The 17,232-nt window shown below is 42.8% G+C and overlaps 2 protein-coding genes and 1 long non-coding RNA gene across 51 annotated transcripts in view; 1 reads left to right on the top strand and 2 right to left on the bottom strand.

The window, feature by feature from the left end:
- The window catches only part of LOC118380674 (nectin-1-like), a 154,090-nt gene extending 148,774 nt beyond the window's left edge, over positions 1-5,316 (top strand). Inside the window, exon 6 of the mRNA XM_052501355.1 lies at positions 94-5,316. Coding sequence (XP_052357315.1) covers positions 94-599 — 506 coding nt within the window. The 3' untranslated portion in view covers positions 600-5,316. The remainder of the gene's footprint in view (positions 1-93) is intronic.
- A 373-nt stretch (positions 5,317-5,689) lies between these two features.
- Positions 5,690-9,873, bottom strand: LOC127918127 (hornerin-like). Its single transcript, XM_052501357.1, has 2 exons — positions 9,867-9,873; positions 5,690-9,727 (listed from the first exon to the last, which is right to left on the bottom strand). The coding sequence occupies exons 1-2, from the start codon at positions 9,871-9,873 to the stop codon at positions 6,321-6,323; spliced, it is 3,414 nt and encodes a 1,137-aa protein (XP_052357317.1). The 3' UTR covers positions 5,690-6,320.
- Positions 9,874-10,245: 372 nt separating this feature from the next.
- LOC127918118 (uncharacterized) lies at positions 10,246-11,565 on the bottom strand. 49 transcript variants are annotated; one of them, XR_008098957.1, is made up of 7 exons: positions 11,419-11,565; positions 11,265-11,308; positions 11,155-11,198; positions 10,869-11,110; positions 10,710-10,797; positions 10,477-10,677; positions 10,246-10,387 (listed from the first exon to the last, which is right to left on the bottom strand). It is a non-coding gene; the product is annotated as an uncharacterized LOC127918118 (long non-coding RNA). The 49 variants fall into 49 exon arrangements; XR_008098956.1 differs by having other exon boundaries at positions 11,397-11,546; XR_008098954.1 differs by having other exon boundaries at positions 11,375-11,522.
- Positions 11,566-17,232: the final 5,667 nt, after the last annotated feature.

Here is a 17,232-nt window from a genome sequence, read left to right as displayed (position 1 = left end):
CCAAAACAGAGCACCTGCACACTGAGCACACTCCCTCCTCCTCCTCCCACCTGAGCACTGACACACCCCTTCCATCTGTCTTTTCCTACCCAGAATTCCCTAACAACCCGCCACCTGGGGGCCGTGAGATCCCGCAGGAGCAGCACAATGCGGGTGCCGTCATCGGGGGCGCCGTGGGCGGGGTCGTCCTGTTAGCGGCGGCCGCCACCCTGCTCTTTGTGTTCCTGCGCCGCCGCCAGCGCACCTTCAAGGGCGACTACAGCACCAAGAAACAGGTGTTTGGGAACGGCTACAGCAAGGCCGGGGGCCTGCCAGCCCACCCTCCCATCCCCAACAACCTGCAGTACCCAGACGACTCAGATGACGAGAAGAAGCCTACCCAGATCGCTGTGACCGGAGGGTTCGAGGCGAGCGAGCGTGATTTTGACGGAGACGCGGAGGACTTGAAGAGGCCCTATTTCACAGTGGACGAAGGAGAGAGTCAAGATTTTGATGAACGGACTCTCGCTTTCCAGTACAACCCCGGGCCGGATATAGCCGATGATATGGTGTCCCAAACCGATGGCTCTGTCATTTCAAAGAAAGAGTGGTATGTGTAGGGGCAACAAGCAACCAAACCAACCAACCAAGCTCCCGTCCCACCCACCTACCATCGCACTAGCACCACCACCACCACCACTACCATCACTACTACCACCACACCACCACTACCATCACTACTACCACCACCACCACCCCTACTTCCACCACCACCACCCCTACTTCCACCACCACCACTACTACCACTAATACCACCACACCACACCACCACCACCCCTACTTCCACCACCACCACCACCCCTACTTCCACCACCACCACCCCTACTTCCACCACCACCACCCCTACTTCCACCACCACCACCCCTACTTCCACCACCACCACCACTACCACCACTACTACCACCACTACTACCCCCACTATTACCACCACACCACCACCACCACCCCTACTTCCACCATTAGCACCACTACTACCACCCCTACTTCCACCACCACCACTACTACCACTAATACCACCCCCTACTACCACCACACCACCACTACCACCACCACCACTACCACCACTAATACCACCACCACTACTACCACCACACCACCACCACTACCACCACACCACCACCACCCCCAATTCAACTACTACCACCCCTACTTCCACCACCACCACTACCAGCACACCACCACTAATACTACTACCACCACCACAACTACCACCACCACCCCTACCTCCACCACCACCACTACTACCACCACCACAACTACCACCACCACCCCTACTTCCACCACCACCACTACCACTACCACCACCACTACTACCACCACCACAACTACCACCACCACTACTACCCCCACCACCACTACCACCAATACTACCCCTACCACCACCACTACTACCGCCACTACCACCAGCACCACTACCACCACTACTACCACCACTACTACCACCACCACTACCACCACCACCCCTACCACCACTACTACAACCACCACCCCTACAACCACCACCACTACTACCACCACAACACCTCACCCCATCCCTCCCTCCACCTCATCCCTCAGCAGTTCTGTGTAGTACCACCCCAACCCCCCAGCCCATCACCACTACTACCACTACTACCACCCCAACCCCCCAGCCCATCACCACCCAGTGAGCTAATTCCACTTTAGAAAATGCAACATCAAGTCCTAAAGAGCTCTACTGCCACTTCTACCACCACCACTACTACCACCACCACCACTACCACCACTACCACCACCACCACTACCACTACCACCACCACCACCACCACCACTACTACCACTACTACTACCACTACTACCACCCCAACCCCCAGCCCATCACCACTACTACCACTACTACCACCCCAACCCCCCGCCCATCACCACTACTACCACTACTACCACCCCAACCCCCAGCCCATCACCACTACTACCACTACTACCACCCCAACCCCCAGCCCATCACCACTACTACCACTACTACCACCCCAACCCCCCAGCCCATCACCACTACTACCACTACTACCACCCCAACCCCCCAGCCCATCACCACTACTACCACTACTACCACTACTACCACCCCATCAAGTCCTAAAGAGCTCATCATCAACATGTCAAATATGACATTACATTGAAATTCCATGAAATTAAACTGCAGATAATCCAAAACATGGTTTGTCATTGGACTCAACCACCATTGACTACCATTGGACTCATGTTCAACCACCATTGACTACCATTGGACTCATGTCCAACCACCATTGACTACCATTGGACTCATGTCCAACCACCATTGACTACCATTGGACTCGTGTTCAACCACCATTGACTACCATTGGACTCATGTTCAACCACCATTGACTACCATTGGACTCATGTTCAACCACCATTGACTACCATTGGACTCATGTTCAACCACCATTGACTACCATTGGACTCATGTTCAACCACCATTGACTACCATTGGACTCATGTCCAACCACCATTGACTACCATTGGACTCGTGTTCAACCACCATTGACTACCATTGGACTCGTGTTCAACCACCATTGACTACCATTGGACTCATGTTCAACCACCATTGACTACCATTGGACTCATGTTCAACCACCATTGACTACCATTGGACTCATGTTCAACCACCATTGACTACCATTGGACTCGTGTTCAACCACCATTGACTACCATTGGACTCATGTTCAACCACCATTGACTACCATTGGACTCATGTTCAACCACCATTGACTACCATTGGACTCATGTTCAACCACCATTGACTACCATTGGACTCATGTTCAACCACCATTGACTACCATTGGACTCGTGTTCAACCACCATTGACTACCATTGGACTCATGTTCAACCACCATTGACTACCATTGGACTCGTGTTCAACCACCATTGACTACCATTGGACTCGTGTTCAACCACCATTGACTACCATTGGACTCATGTTCAACCACCATTGACTACCATTGGACTCATGTTCTACCACCATTGACTACCATTGGACTCATGCCCAACCACCATTGACTACCATTGGACTCATGCCCAAACCACCATTGACTACCATTGGACTCATGTTCAACCACCATTGACTACCATTGGACTCATGTTCAACCACCATTGACTACCATTGGACTCGTGTTCAACCACCATTGACTACCATTGGACTCATGTTCAACCACCATTGACTACCATTGGACTCATGTTCAACCACCATTGACTACCATTGGACTCATGTTCAACCACCATTGACTACCATTGGACTCGTGTTCAACCACCATTGACTACCATTGGACTCGTGTTCAACCACCATTGACTACCATTGGACTCGTGTTCAACCACCATTGACTACCATTGGACTCATGTTTAACCACCATTGACTACCATTGGACTCATGCCCAAACCACCATTGACTACCATTGGACTCATGCCAAACCACCATTGACTACCATTGGACTCATGTTCAACCACCATTGACTTTTCAAGGCCAGACAGAAAGATCTGGTCACTTGGAAAATACAGGTGGATTATTGTTGTGTGTTTTTCCATGATATTCTAAATGTATTACATGTATAGAGACTTGGGAGAGATGAGGTATTTGCTGAGCACATTGTGAAAGTCCAACACTGGATGTATGATACATTGTTTTTTATTATTCTTCTCATCACCATTGCCTTTTCTGCGTTTTAAAAAAAAAAATATATAACTTGTTTTTGTATGTTATGGGGTCAACTAGGGGTCAAAGGTTGTCTAGGGGGTAAAATGTAAATCTATAGATGGAGTTGTACAGATGGTCTCTTATTCAGTATGACCAGCAACACTAGTAAAGACTGGTTCCGCCCATGTATTTCAGCAGAACACACCATACTACAGAGTATAGTAGTAGGGGAGACTGGGGTAAGTTGAGACATTTTTGGTGCGTTCAGCATCATTCCGTCAAGGGAAATAAATGATTATTTCTAACGAAGATATCTACATATATTTCAGGATGTTTTGTATCCTCTGTTAATAAGTGGTTTCTCGGCACTACTTACTCCAGGTATGAGGTAAGGTGAGCCGTCTTTCAAATGTCTGTACCGAAAACCAATACTTTTTCTACCATGTCTATCTTTATTTCCCAAACACAATTATGCAAAATCACAACGGTATTTTAATCATTTTAAGCCTCTCTTAACATAGGCCAGGCCCTGTTGTTACCTCATATGCCTTGCATTATGCCTGGTGAGAAAGCACTTCAATTAGCTCTTACTTGCTATTGGTTCAACCATTGGCTCAAAGTACCCAAAGGCTAACATGTTGACTTTATTAGCCCATACAGCTACAAGGATGTACTTCCATGCCAGGTTTATAACCTCACATTGAAGCTTTTAGAGGTCAGAACTGATGTATAAAACAATCTTGAAATGATCTACTTTAATTTAGATACAAGCATCATGAAACCTCTTAACACAATCAATTCATTTGACTTGGTGAATACCAGTGTTTTGGGACTCGCTAACCACTCGCTAACTTGCTAACCACTTTTTCCATGTGGTTTCTTCCTTCACGGTCTCCATGAGATGATGACCCCTTCCCAGATATTTGGTCAAATGATTCATTTTGTGTATTGTTTCTTAGAAACAAGGGGGGGGGGGGCGGCTCAACTTTGGCTCAGGTTACCCCATTCTCCCTTGACTGTGTGTTAGACTATATGATGTATTTTTTTGCCTCCTCGCAGACCTAACTAAAAAAAGACATGTATGGTTTTAGCTTCTCTCCAAAGACATGTATGTTTTGTTTTTTTTATGTAAGAACTCTGTACTCTTCAGGGTATCATGAGGCGTGTGCACACTGCACTGAGAGCTCAGGCACATGTCAACGCACCAAGCCATGTGGACATGGCAGTAATACATACAGGCCTAGAGGAGACGGCAGTAGATATAGAAGGAGAATGCGTCACTACGTGCCCTACATTCAGATGCCGAGTTGTTTTAGTGGCCATTTTAGTTTGGCAGCCATTTTAGTTTGGCAGCCATTTTAGTTTGTCAGCCATTTTAGGTCCACTGAGAAAGCAGAGAGAGAGAGAGAGAAGGCATAAAGGCTGATGAACCACTTAAGTTGATCCTACATTCACGTCTTAAGGGTTGTCCAGTGTTTTCAACAGACAAGACAACGACAAAAAAAATGACTTCAATGATGCTCTGAGAAATTTCATTCAATAATCTGTATCTTGAAAGGGTCTACCTGTGTACCTGAACTCTTTACGTAATTAAAATGTGTATTTGGGTTGTTTGAGCGATCGTAATCATGTCTTATTTTAGCCACGTTGGATCACTGTGGATATCAACAGAAGGTTCCAGAGTGATGTTGGGCCTGTATGACTGTATGAATTGTCCCTAAGGTACTAGCTACAGTACTTCCCACTCACGCCACCTTTAGCAGGAGCCTCCTGGGACAATGAGGACATGAGGACAATGAGGACAATGCTAAACGTGGGTGTGCTGCTCTGCCTTCGGAGAGAACGTTTTTAAAAGCAAAGGGAATAGAGAAATATTGTGATAAATATTGTCACACCCGAATTTGTCAAGCTCTGTTTTTTTTATTTTTGTTGTTTGTTTTCATTGGGTGATGGTCTTTGTTTCATAGATTAAATTGCAACAGCTCTGTATCGATTCATACTGGAGAAAAAAAAGATGGTTCTCTTTGCCTGCCATGTTGGCAGCTGAAGCTGTATGATGGACATACAACTATCCTTTAGAGAGCCATTGTATTGGTTTGCTTTTTAAACACACTATCTTGCTTGCCAGTAGCCGAGGTCCACAGCAGACCACACAGTCTTTGTCCTCACAGCTTTGAGGTCCATCACACACAAGCTACAGTACAATATTATGATTGGCAAAACAAAAAAAAAAGTACGTTGTGGGAATTCTGTCAAAAAAAGAGACAGGAGTCAAAGCACAGAGGATTAATTACCTGGCTCATTTTAAACCGGGAGAAAAGATAAAGTGGTTGTTGTTATGTGATTTATGTGAGGGTTGGATGTATGGGTGTTGTTTGCAGGGGAGGCTGGTGGGAGGAGGTATTGGAGGACGGGCTTTGTGCTCACAGATCAGAGGAGAAGATGGCTCCTTGCCAGTGTTTGTAGAGAGGTGGGATATGATGTGCTGGCCAGAGGCTGACAGGATTTCATCATTCTGTAGAGACCAACGTTTCATCTCAAAAGCACCCCATCCCATACAATGCAAACTACTAATGAGCAGTGCACTATGTAGGGAATAGGGTGCTATTTGGGACGCAAACTAAATATTAGTGTTGCATGTTTCTCTGCAGACCCAGCAACATGATTCTGATTCTGAACCACTACTATAATGTGATTCTGATTCTGAACCACCACTATAATGTGATTCTGATTCTGAACCACCACTATAATGTGATTCTGAACCACCACTATAATGTGATTCTGATTCTGAACCACCACTATAATGTGATTCTGATTCTGAACCACCACTATAATGTGATTCTGATTCTGAACCACCACTATAATGTGATTCTGATTCTGAACCACCACTATAATGTGATTCTGATTCTGAACCACCACTATAATGTGATTCTGATTCTGAACCACCACTATAATGTGATTCTGAACCACCACTATAATGTGATTCTGATTCTGAACCACCACTATAATGTGATTCTGATTCTGAACCACCACTATAATGTGATTCTGATTCTGAACCACCACTATAATGTGATTCTGATTCTGAACCACCACTATAATGTGATTCTGATTCTGAACCACCACTATAATGTGATTCTGATTCTGAACCATCACTATAATGTGATTCTGATTCTGAACCATCACTATAATGTGATTCTGATTCTGAACCATCACTATAATGTGATTCTGATTCTGAACCATCACTATAATGTGATTCTGATTCTGAACCATCACTATAATGTATTGATTCTGATTCTGAACCATCACTATAATGTGATTCTGAACCATCACTATAATGTGATTCTGATTCGGAACCACCACTATAATGTGATTCTGATTCTGAACCACTACTATAATGTGATTCTGATTCTGAACCATCACTATAATGTGTTGATTCTGATTCTGAACCATCACTATAATGTGATTCTGATTCTGAACCATCACTATAATGTGATTCTGATTCTGAACCATCACTATAATGTGTTGATTCTGATTCTGAACCATCACTATAATGTATTGATTCTGATTCTGAACCATCACTATAATGTGTTGATTCTGATTCTGAACCATCACTATAATGTGTTGATTCTGATTCTGAACCATCACTATAATGTGATTCTGATTCTGAACCACCACTATAATGTGATTCTGATTCTGAACCACCACTATAATGTGATTCTGATTCTGAACCACCACTATAATGTGATTCTGATTCTGAACCACCACTATAATGTGATTCTGATTCTGAACCATCACTATAATGTATTGATTCTGATTCTGAACCACCACTATAATGTGATTCTGATTCTGAACCATCACTATAATGTGATTCTGAACCACCACTATAATGTGATTCTGATTCTGAACCACCACTATAATGTGATTCTGATTCTGAACCACCACTATAATGTGATTCTGATTCTGAACCATCACTATAATGTGTTGATTCTGATTCTGAACCACCACTATAATGTGATTCTGATTCTGAACCATCACTATAATGTGATTCTGATTCTGAACCACCACTATAATGTGATTCTGAACCATCACTATAATGTGGTGATTCTGATTCTGAACCACCACTATAATGTGATTCTGATTCTGAACCACTACTATAATGTGATTCTGATTCTGAACCACCACTATAATGTGATTCTGATTCTGAACCACCACTATAATGTGATTCTGATTCTGAACCACCACTATAATGTGATTCTGATTCTGAACCATCACTATAATGTGATTCTGATTCTGAACCATCACTATAATGTGATTCTGATTCTGAACCACCACTATAATGTGATTCTGATTCTGAACCACCACTATAATGTGATTCTGATTCTGAACCATCACTATAATGTGATTCTGATTCTGAACCATCACTATAATGTGATTCTGATTCTGAACCACCACTATAATGTGATTCTGAACCACCACTATAATGTGATTCTGAACCACCACTATAATGTGTTGATTCTGATTCTGAACCATCACTATAATGTGATTCTGATTCTGAACCACCACTATAATGTGATTCTGATTCTGAACCACCACTATAATGTGATTCTGAACCATCACTATAATGTGATTCTGATTCTGAACCATCACTATAATGTGATTCTGAACCACCACTATAATGTGATTCTGATTCTGAACCACCACTATAATGTGATTCTGATTCTGAACCACCAATATAATGTGATTCTGAACCTCCACTATAATGTGATTCTGCACCATCACTATAATGTGATTCTGATTCTGAACCATCACTATAATGTGATTCTGATTCTGAACCACCACTATAATGTGATTCTGATTCTGAACCATCACTATAATGTGATTCTGATTCTGAACCACCACTATAATGTGATTCTGATTCTGAACCACCACTATAATGTGATTCTGATTCTGAACCACCACTATAATGTGATTCTGATTCTGAACCACTACTATAATGTGATTCTGATTCTGAACCACCACTATAATGTGATTCTGATTCTGAACCACCACTATAATGTGATTCTGATTCTGAACCACCACTATAATGTGATTCTGAACCACCACTATAATGTGATTCTGATTCTGAACCACCACTATAATGTGATTCTGATTCTGAACCACCACTATATGATTCTGATTCTGAACCACCACTATGTGATTCTGAACCACCACTATAATGTGATTCTGATTCTGAACCACCACTATAATGTGATTCTGATTCTGAACCACCACTATAATGTGATTCTGATTCTGAACCACCACTATAATGTGATTCTGATTCTGAACCACCACTATAATGTGATTCTGATTCTGAACCACCACTATAATGTGATTCTGATTCTGAACCACCACTATAATGTGATTCTGATTCTGAACCACCACTATAATGTGATTCTGATTCTGAACCACCACTATAATGTGATTCTGATTCTGAACCACCACTATAATGTGATTCTGATTCTGAACCACCACTATAATGTGATTCTGATTCTGAACCACCACTATAATGTGATTCTGAACCACCACTATAATGTGATTCTGAACCACCACTATAATGTGATTCTGATTCTGAACCACCACTATAATGTGATTCTGATTCTGAACCACCACTATAATGTGATTCTGATTCTGAACCACCACTATAATGTGATTCTGATTCTGAACCACCACTATAATGTGATTCTGAACCACCACTATAATGTGATTCTGAACCACCACTATAATGTGATTCTGATTCTGAACCACCACTATAATGTGATTCTGATTCTGAACCACCACTATAATGTGATTCTGAACCACCACTATAATGTGATTCTGAACCACCACTATAATGTGATTCTGAACCACCACTATAATGTGATTCTGAACCACCACTATAATGTGATTCTGAACCACCACTATAATGTGATTCTGAACCACCACTATAAAGTGATTCTGATTCTGAACCACCACTATGTGATTCTGATTCTGAACCACCACTATGTGTCACTATGTGTTACACTTTAAAGATGAGAACACAACTATAATGACGTTACACCATTTTTATTTTCGTCTTGTGTTCTTTATTCCTGCTGCAATGATTCTGAATGAAAACCACGTGCAACACGTTTTATGAAAGAGACCATACCATACATGATCCTCCCACAGTCATTGAGAGATTTGGTATAATTCAAACACCCCTAGAACACAACGGTGTCCCAGTGCCCAAAGCATTTCCATAACCGAAGTCGATTATATTTCTATTCAAGCACAAATCAATGTTTTGTTCCTCTTTTAGGAACCACTGCCATACTTGACCTGAAATGATTTTTTAAAAAAATATGGGAGAATGACAGTATTAGGTATTGGTGTTGTCCTTGAATCCATAGATTATGGTTGTTGTAAAAATTATTCTCTATCTTGTTTTTCATTGTCATTCCCTCAATATACTTTTGTATACAAAAGCATTAAGTCTGAAGGCTTCAACTCTTTTGTATACAATAGCATTACGTCTGTAAGCTTCAGCCCAACATTCCATTGTAAATAATGTATATAATATTGAAGTTGAGATTATAGATGGGTTTTATTTAGGGGCCCTCCTGCCTGTTCAATAAACAACAGACCTATCGTCCCTAAAACAACAGACCTATCGTCCCTAAATCAACAGACCTATCTCCCCCACAATAGACCTATCTCCACCACAACAACAGACCTATCGTCCCTAAAACAACAGACCTATCTCCCCCACAACAACAGACCTATCGTCCCTAAAACAACAGACCTATCTCCCCCACAACAACAGACCTATCTCCCCCACAACAACAGACCTATCAACCCACAACAACAGACCTATCGACCCACAACAACAGACCTATCAACCCACAACAACAGACCTATCAACCCACAACAACCGACCTATCGACCCACAACAACAGACCTATCAACCCACAACAACAGACCTATCACAACCAGACCTACCCAAACAACAGACCTATCAACCCACAACAACAGACCTATCAACCCACAACAACAGACCTATCAACCCACAACAACAGACCTACCAACCCACAACAACAGACCTATCAACCAAACAGACCCAACCCAACAACAGACCAACCCACAACAACTGACCTAACCCACAACAACAGACCTATCAACCCACAACAACAGACCTATCAACCCACAACAACAGACCTATCAACCCACAACAACAGACCTATCAACCCACAACAACAGACCTATCAACCCACAACAACAGACCTATCAACCCACAACAACAGACCTATCAACCCACAACAACAGACCTATCAACCCACAACAACAGACCTATCAACCCACAACAACAGACCTATCAACCCACAACAACAGACCTATCAACCCACAACAACAGACCTATCGACCCACAACAACAGACCTATCGACCCACAACAACAGACCTATCAACCCACAACAACAGACCTATCAACCCACAACAACAGACCTATCGACCCACAACAACAGACCTATCAACCCACAACAACAGACCTATCGACCCACAACAACAGACCTATCAACCCACAACAACAGACCTATCGACCCACAACAACAGACCTATCGACCCACAACAACAGACCTATCGACCCACAACAACAGACCTATCAACCCACAACAACAGACCTATCAACCCACAACAACAGACCTATCAACCCACAACAACAGACCTATCAACCCACAACAACAGACCTATCAACCCACAACAACAGACCTATCAACCCACAACAACAGACCTATCAACCCACAACAACAGACCTATCTCCCCCACAACAACAGACCTATTTTGACTGCAAACATATATAATACAGATCAACTACGATTAGGTTTGCAAAATTCTGGTAACTCCAGTCAGGACTTCTGGGAATTTGGCGGAAGTTACTGGAAATGTTCAACCCTACCTTTGATGGCTAGATTGAGTTGATATGCATAAATTAGTGTTACCACCATCATCCACCTGAATCTGACCACTCCAGCACAGTAGGTCGCGTCCACATTCTGCTTGTCCCCTCTTTGATTCCAGAAATCTTCCAACTGGAATGTCTGGAAAACCTGGGAACCTTGGGGGAAAGTTACCGGAATTTTGCAACCCAAACAGCAAGGTTTTGATATTGCTGCCGATATGAGCTATTATTGTCACAGAGCCGATGCATTCCTTAGATTGACTGTAAAATAATCAACTGCAACGAAATAAAAGGAGAGAGAAGTTGTCTGTTTGCAGCCATGTGAATGACAAATATGTCTGAGGGTGTTATTACAAATATTGGTGGAAAAAAAACAATTCTTGTTCACATGTGATGATCCAGTGAAGTAACTTGTATTTGTTTTTAAAAGCATTAAATGATTTCAATAGTCAATGCTGTTCTCCTGTCCCCATTCACTCACTGACTGAGTAGCGCTGTTCTCCTGTCCCCATTCACTCACTGAATGAGTAGTGCTGTTCTCCTGTCCCCATTCACTCACTGTCACGTGGAACCCTCTGGTCAACAGAAGTACACTACATAGGGAATAGGGTGTCACGTGGAACCCTCTGGTCAACAGTAGTACACTACATAGGGAATAGGGTTCCATGTGGAACCCTCTGGTCAACAGAAGTACACTACATAGGGAATAGGGTTCCACGTGGAACTCTCTGGTCCACAGAAGTACACTACATAGGGAATAGGGTGTCCACGTGGAACCCTCTGGTCAACAGAAGTACACTACATAGGGAATAGGGTGAATAGGGTTCCACGTGGAACCCTCTGGTCAACAGTAGTACACTACATCAGGGAATAGGGTTCCACGTGGAACCCTCTGGTCAACAGTAGTACACTACATAGGGAATAGGGATTCCACGTGGAACCCTCTGGTCAACAGTAGTACACTACATAGGGAATAGGGTGTCACGTGGAACCCTCTGATCAACAGTAGTACACTACATAGGGAATAGGGTTCTACGTGGAACCCTTTGGTCAACAGTAGTACATTACATAGGGAATAGGGTTCCACGTGGAAACCTCTGGTCAACAGTAGTACACTACATAGGGAATAGGGTGCTACGTGGAACCCTTTGGTCAACAGTAGTACACTACATAGGGAATAGGGTTCCACGTGGGACGCATCATTTTTAAGTGCATAACTTTACGAAAGTAGGTTTTGATGACGTCAGCTCCTCCTCCGTACCAATTGAGTCCCTCCGTAGTAGAACCCGGCATATTACCTTGTCTGTTTAATTAACATGATCATTCATGGAAATCAGATGATATTTTTTACAAACGATATGATGATGGTGTTGACTGTAGTAAAAATGCTTATCTCTATATTGATCTTGTTTGATTGTACTTTTCCTTATTCAGCCTTATAGGTCTTCACCTTTGTGAGGGCCTGAAGGTCTTTCCACACCTGGTTCCTGGTCTTTCCACACCTGGTTCCTGGTCTTTCCACACCTGGTTCCTGGTCTTTCCACACCTGGTTCCTGGTCTTTCCACACCTGGTTCCTGGTCTTTCCACACCTGGTTCCTGGTCTTTCCACACCTGGTTCCTGGTCTTTCCACACCTGGTTCCTGGTCTTTCCACACCTTTCATCCTCAGACATCCATGCAACTTGATTTCGAATTAGTTCTATGAGTGCAACATTCCACTTTAAACAATACAGATGTTTATCTCCCTGCCACACCTTAACAGGCTCAGTTAAACAGACCAAGGTGGAGCTGACACTCGGTTAACATTACAGGTCAACTAGGTTAACATTACAGGTTAACTCGGTTAACATTACAGGTTAACTAGGTTAACTCGGTTAACATTACAGGTTAACATTACAGGTTAACTAGGTTAACATTACAGGTCAACTAGGTTAACATTACAGGTTAACTCGGTTAACATTACAGAAACACAGAGAGATATAAGGGGTTGAGGAAAACCCCATACCCATACCATTTTAACGTATGACATTATATCAATGAGACTGACATTACAGACAATACCGAGAACCAGAAGGTGGAGACTAACATTAAGGACATTACAGAGACCCTAAAGGTGGAGACTAACATTAAGGACATTACAGAGACCGAGAAAGTGGAGACTGACATTAAGGACATTACAGAGACTCAGAAGGTGGAGACTAACATTTAATTAAGGACATTACAGAGACCCAGAAGGTGGAGACTAACATCACAGAGACCCAAAAGGTGGAGTTTAACATCACAGAGACCCAGAAGGTGGAGTTTAACATCACAGAGACCCAAAAGGTGGAGTTTAACATCACAGAGACCCAAAAGGTGGAGTTTAACATCACAGAGACCCAAAAGGTGGAGTTTAACATCACAGAGACCCAGAAGGTGGAGTTTAACATCACAGAGACCCAAAAGGTGGAGTTTAACATCACAGAGACCCAGAAGGTGGAGTTTAACATCACAGAGACCCAGAAGGTGGAGACTAACATCACAGAGACCCAGAAGGTGGAGTTTAACATCACAGAGACCCAGAAGGTGGAGACTAACATCACAGAGACCCAGAAGGTGGAGTTTAACATCACAGAGACCCAGAAGGTGGAGACTAACATCACAGAGACCCAGAAGGTGGAGTTTAACATCACAGAGACCCAGAAGGTGAAGACTAACATTAAGGACATTACAGAGACCCAGAAGGTGGAGTTTAACATTACAAAGATCCAGAAGGTGGAGACTAACATTACGGACATTACAGAGACCCAGAAGGTGGAGACCTCCCAGAACCCATATTAATGAATCTAAGAATCCCTATTAATGGAACATTAAGGACATTACAGAGACCCAGAAGGTGGAGACTAACATCACAGAGACCCAGAAGGTGGAGTTTAACATCACAGAGATCCAGAAGGTGCAGACTAACATTAAGGACATTACAGAGACCCAGAAGGTGGAGACTAACATCACAGAGACCCAGAAGGTGGATCCTCTAAGAACCCCTATTAATGATCCTAAGAACCCCTAGAATATAGACATTAATGGATCAGAGACCTCTAGAAGGTGGAGTTGAACCCCTATTAATGAATCAGAACCCCTATTAATGAATCCCTAAGAAGGTGGAGTCCTCTAACATTAATGGATCCTCTGAGAACCCCTATTAATGATCCTCTAGAAGGATCCTCTGAGAACTATCATTAATGAATCCTCTAAGAACATTACAGAGACCTCAGAAGGTGGAGTTTAACATCACAGAGAACCCCTATTAATGTGGAGAACCTTTAACCCTATCACAGAACCAGAAGGTGGTGACTAACATTAAGAACATTAATGGATAAACCCCTAAATAATAATATATGCCATTTAATGGATCCTCTAGAATCCCGACTATTGTGTGCATACATTCTACGTATGGGTGGTCCTCTAAGAATCGAACCCACTACCCTGGCGTTACAAGCGCCATGCTCTACCAACTGAGCTAGAGACCTGAGAACCCCTATTAATGGATCCTCTAAGAACCCCTATTAATGGATCCTCTGAGAACCCCTATTAATGGATCCTCTAAGAACCCCTATTAATGGATCCTCTGAGAACCCCTATTAATGGGTCCTCTAAGAACCCCTATTAATGGATCCTCTGAGAACCCCTATTAATGGATCCTCTAAGAACCCCTATTAATGGGTCCCTATTAATGGATCCTCTAAGAACCCCTATTAATGGATCCTCTGAGAACCCCTATTAATGGATCCTCTAAGAACCCCTATTAATGGGTCCCTATTAATGGGTCCTCTAAGAACCCCTATTAATGGATCCTCTAAGAACCCCTATTAATGGATCCCTATTAATGGATCCTCTAAGAACCCCTATTAATGGGTCCCTATTAATGGATCCTCTAAGAACCCCTATTAATGGGTCCCTATTAATGGATCCTCTAAGAACCCCTATTAATGGGTCCCTATTAATGGATCCTCTAAGAACCCCTATTAATGGATCCTCCCCTATTAGAATCCTCCCCTATTAATGGGAACCCTCCTCTATTAATGGATCCTCTAAGAACCCCTATTAATGGATCCTCTGAGAACCCCTATTAATGGATCCTCTAAGAACCCCTATTAATGGATCCTCTGAGAACCCCTATTAATGGATCCTCTAAGAACCCCTATTAATGGATCCTCTGAGAACCCCTATTAATGGATCCTCTGAGAACCCCTATTAATGGATCCTCTAAGAACCCCTATTAATGGATCCTCTAAGAACCCCTATTAATGGATCCTCTAAGAACCCCTATTAATGGATCCTCTAAGAACCCCTATTAATGGATCACCTAAGAACCCCTATTAATGGATCACCTAAGAACCCCTATTAATGGATCCTCTGAGAACCCCTATTAATGGATCCTCTAAGAACCCCTATTAATGGATCCTCTAAGAACCCCTATTAATGGATCCTCTAAGAACCCCTATTAATGGATCCTCTAAGAACCCCTATTAATGGATCCTCTAAGAACCCCTATTAATGGATCACCTAAGAACCCCTATTAATGGATCCTCTGAGAACCCCTATTAATGGATCCTCTGAGAACCCCTATTAATGGATCCTCTAAGAACCCCTATTAATGGATCCTCTAAGAACCCCTAGTAATGGATCATCTAAGAACCCCTATTAATGGATCCTCTGAGAACCCCTATTAATGGATCCTCTGAGAACCCCTATTAATGGGTCATCTAAGAACCCCTATTAATGAATCCTCTAAGAACCCCTATTAATGGATCCTCTAAGAACCCCTATGAATGGATCCTCTAAGAACCCCTATTAATGAATCCTCTAAGAACCCCTATTAATGGATCCTCTAAGAACCCCTATTAATGGATCCTCTAAGAACCCATATTAATGAATCCTCTGAGAACCCCTATTAATGGATCCTCTAAGAACCCCTATTAATGGATCCTCTAAGAACCCCTATTAATGAATCCTCTAAGAACCCCTATTAATGGATCCTCTAAGAACCCCTATTAATGGATCCTGTAAGAACCCCTATTAATGGATCCTCTGTAAGAACCCCCCTATTAATGGATCCTCTGAGAACCCCTATTAATGGATCCTCTAAGAACCCCTATTAATGAATCCTCTAAGAACCACTATTAATGGATCCTCTAAGAACCCTTATTAATGAATCCTCTAAGAACCCCTATTAATGGATTTCCAAAGAACCCCTTTTAATGGATCCTCTGAGAACCCATATTAATGGGTCTCTATTAATGGGTCCTCTAAGAACCCCTATTAATGGATCCTCTGAGAACCCCTATTAATGGATCCTCTAAGAACCCCTATTAATGAATCCTCTAAGAACCACTATTAATGGATCCTCTAAGAACCCTTATTAATGAATCCTCTAAGAACCCCTATTAATGGATCCTCTGAGAACCCCGATTAATGAATCCTCTAAGAACCCCTATTAATGGATCCTCTAAGAACCCCTATTAATGGATCCTCTAAGAACCCCTATTAATGAATCCTCTAAGAACCTCTATTAATGGATCCTCTAAGAACCCCTATTAA

This window comes from Oncorhynchus keta, unplaced genomic scaffold (assembly GCF_023373465.1).
Source record: "Oncorhynchus keta strain PuntledgeMale-10-30-2019 unplaced genomic scaffold, Oket_V2 Un_contig_1320_pilon_pilon, whole genome shotgun sequence".
In the NCBI taxonomy this organism is placed as follows: Eukaryota; Metazoa; Chordata; class Actinopteri; order Salmoniformes; family Salmonidae; genus Oncorhynchus; species Oncorhynchus keta.
The sequence above is the reverse complement of the archived record's forward strand: the minus strand, read 5'-3'. Positions and strand labels throughout refer to the sequence as shown.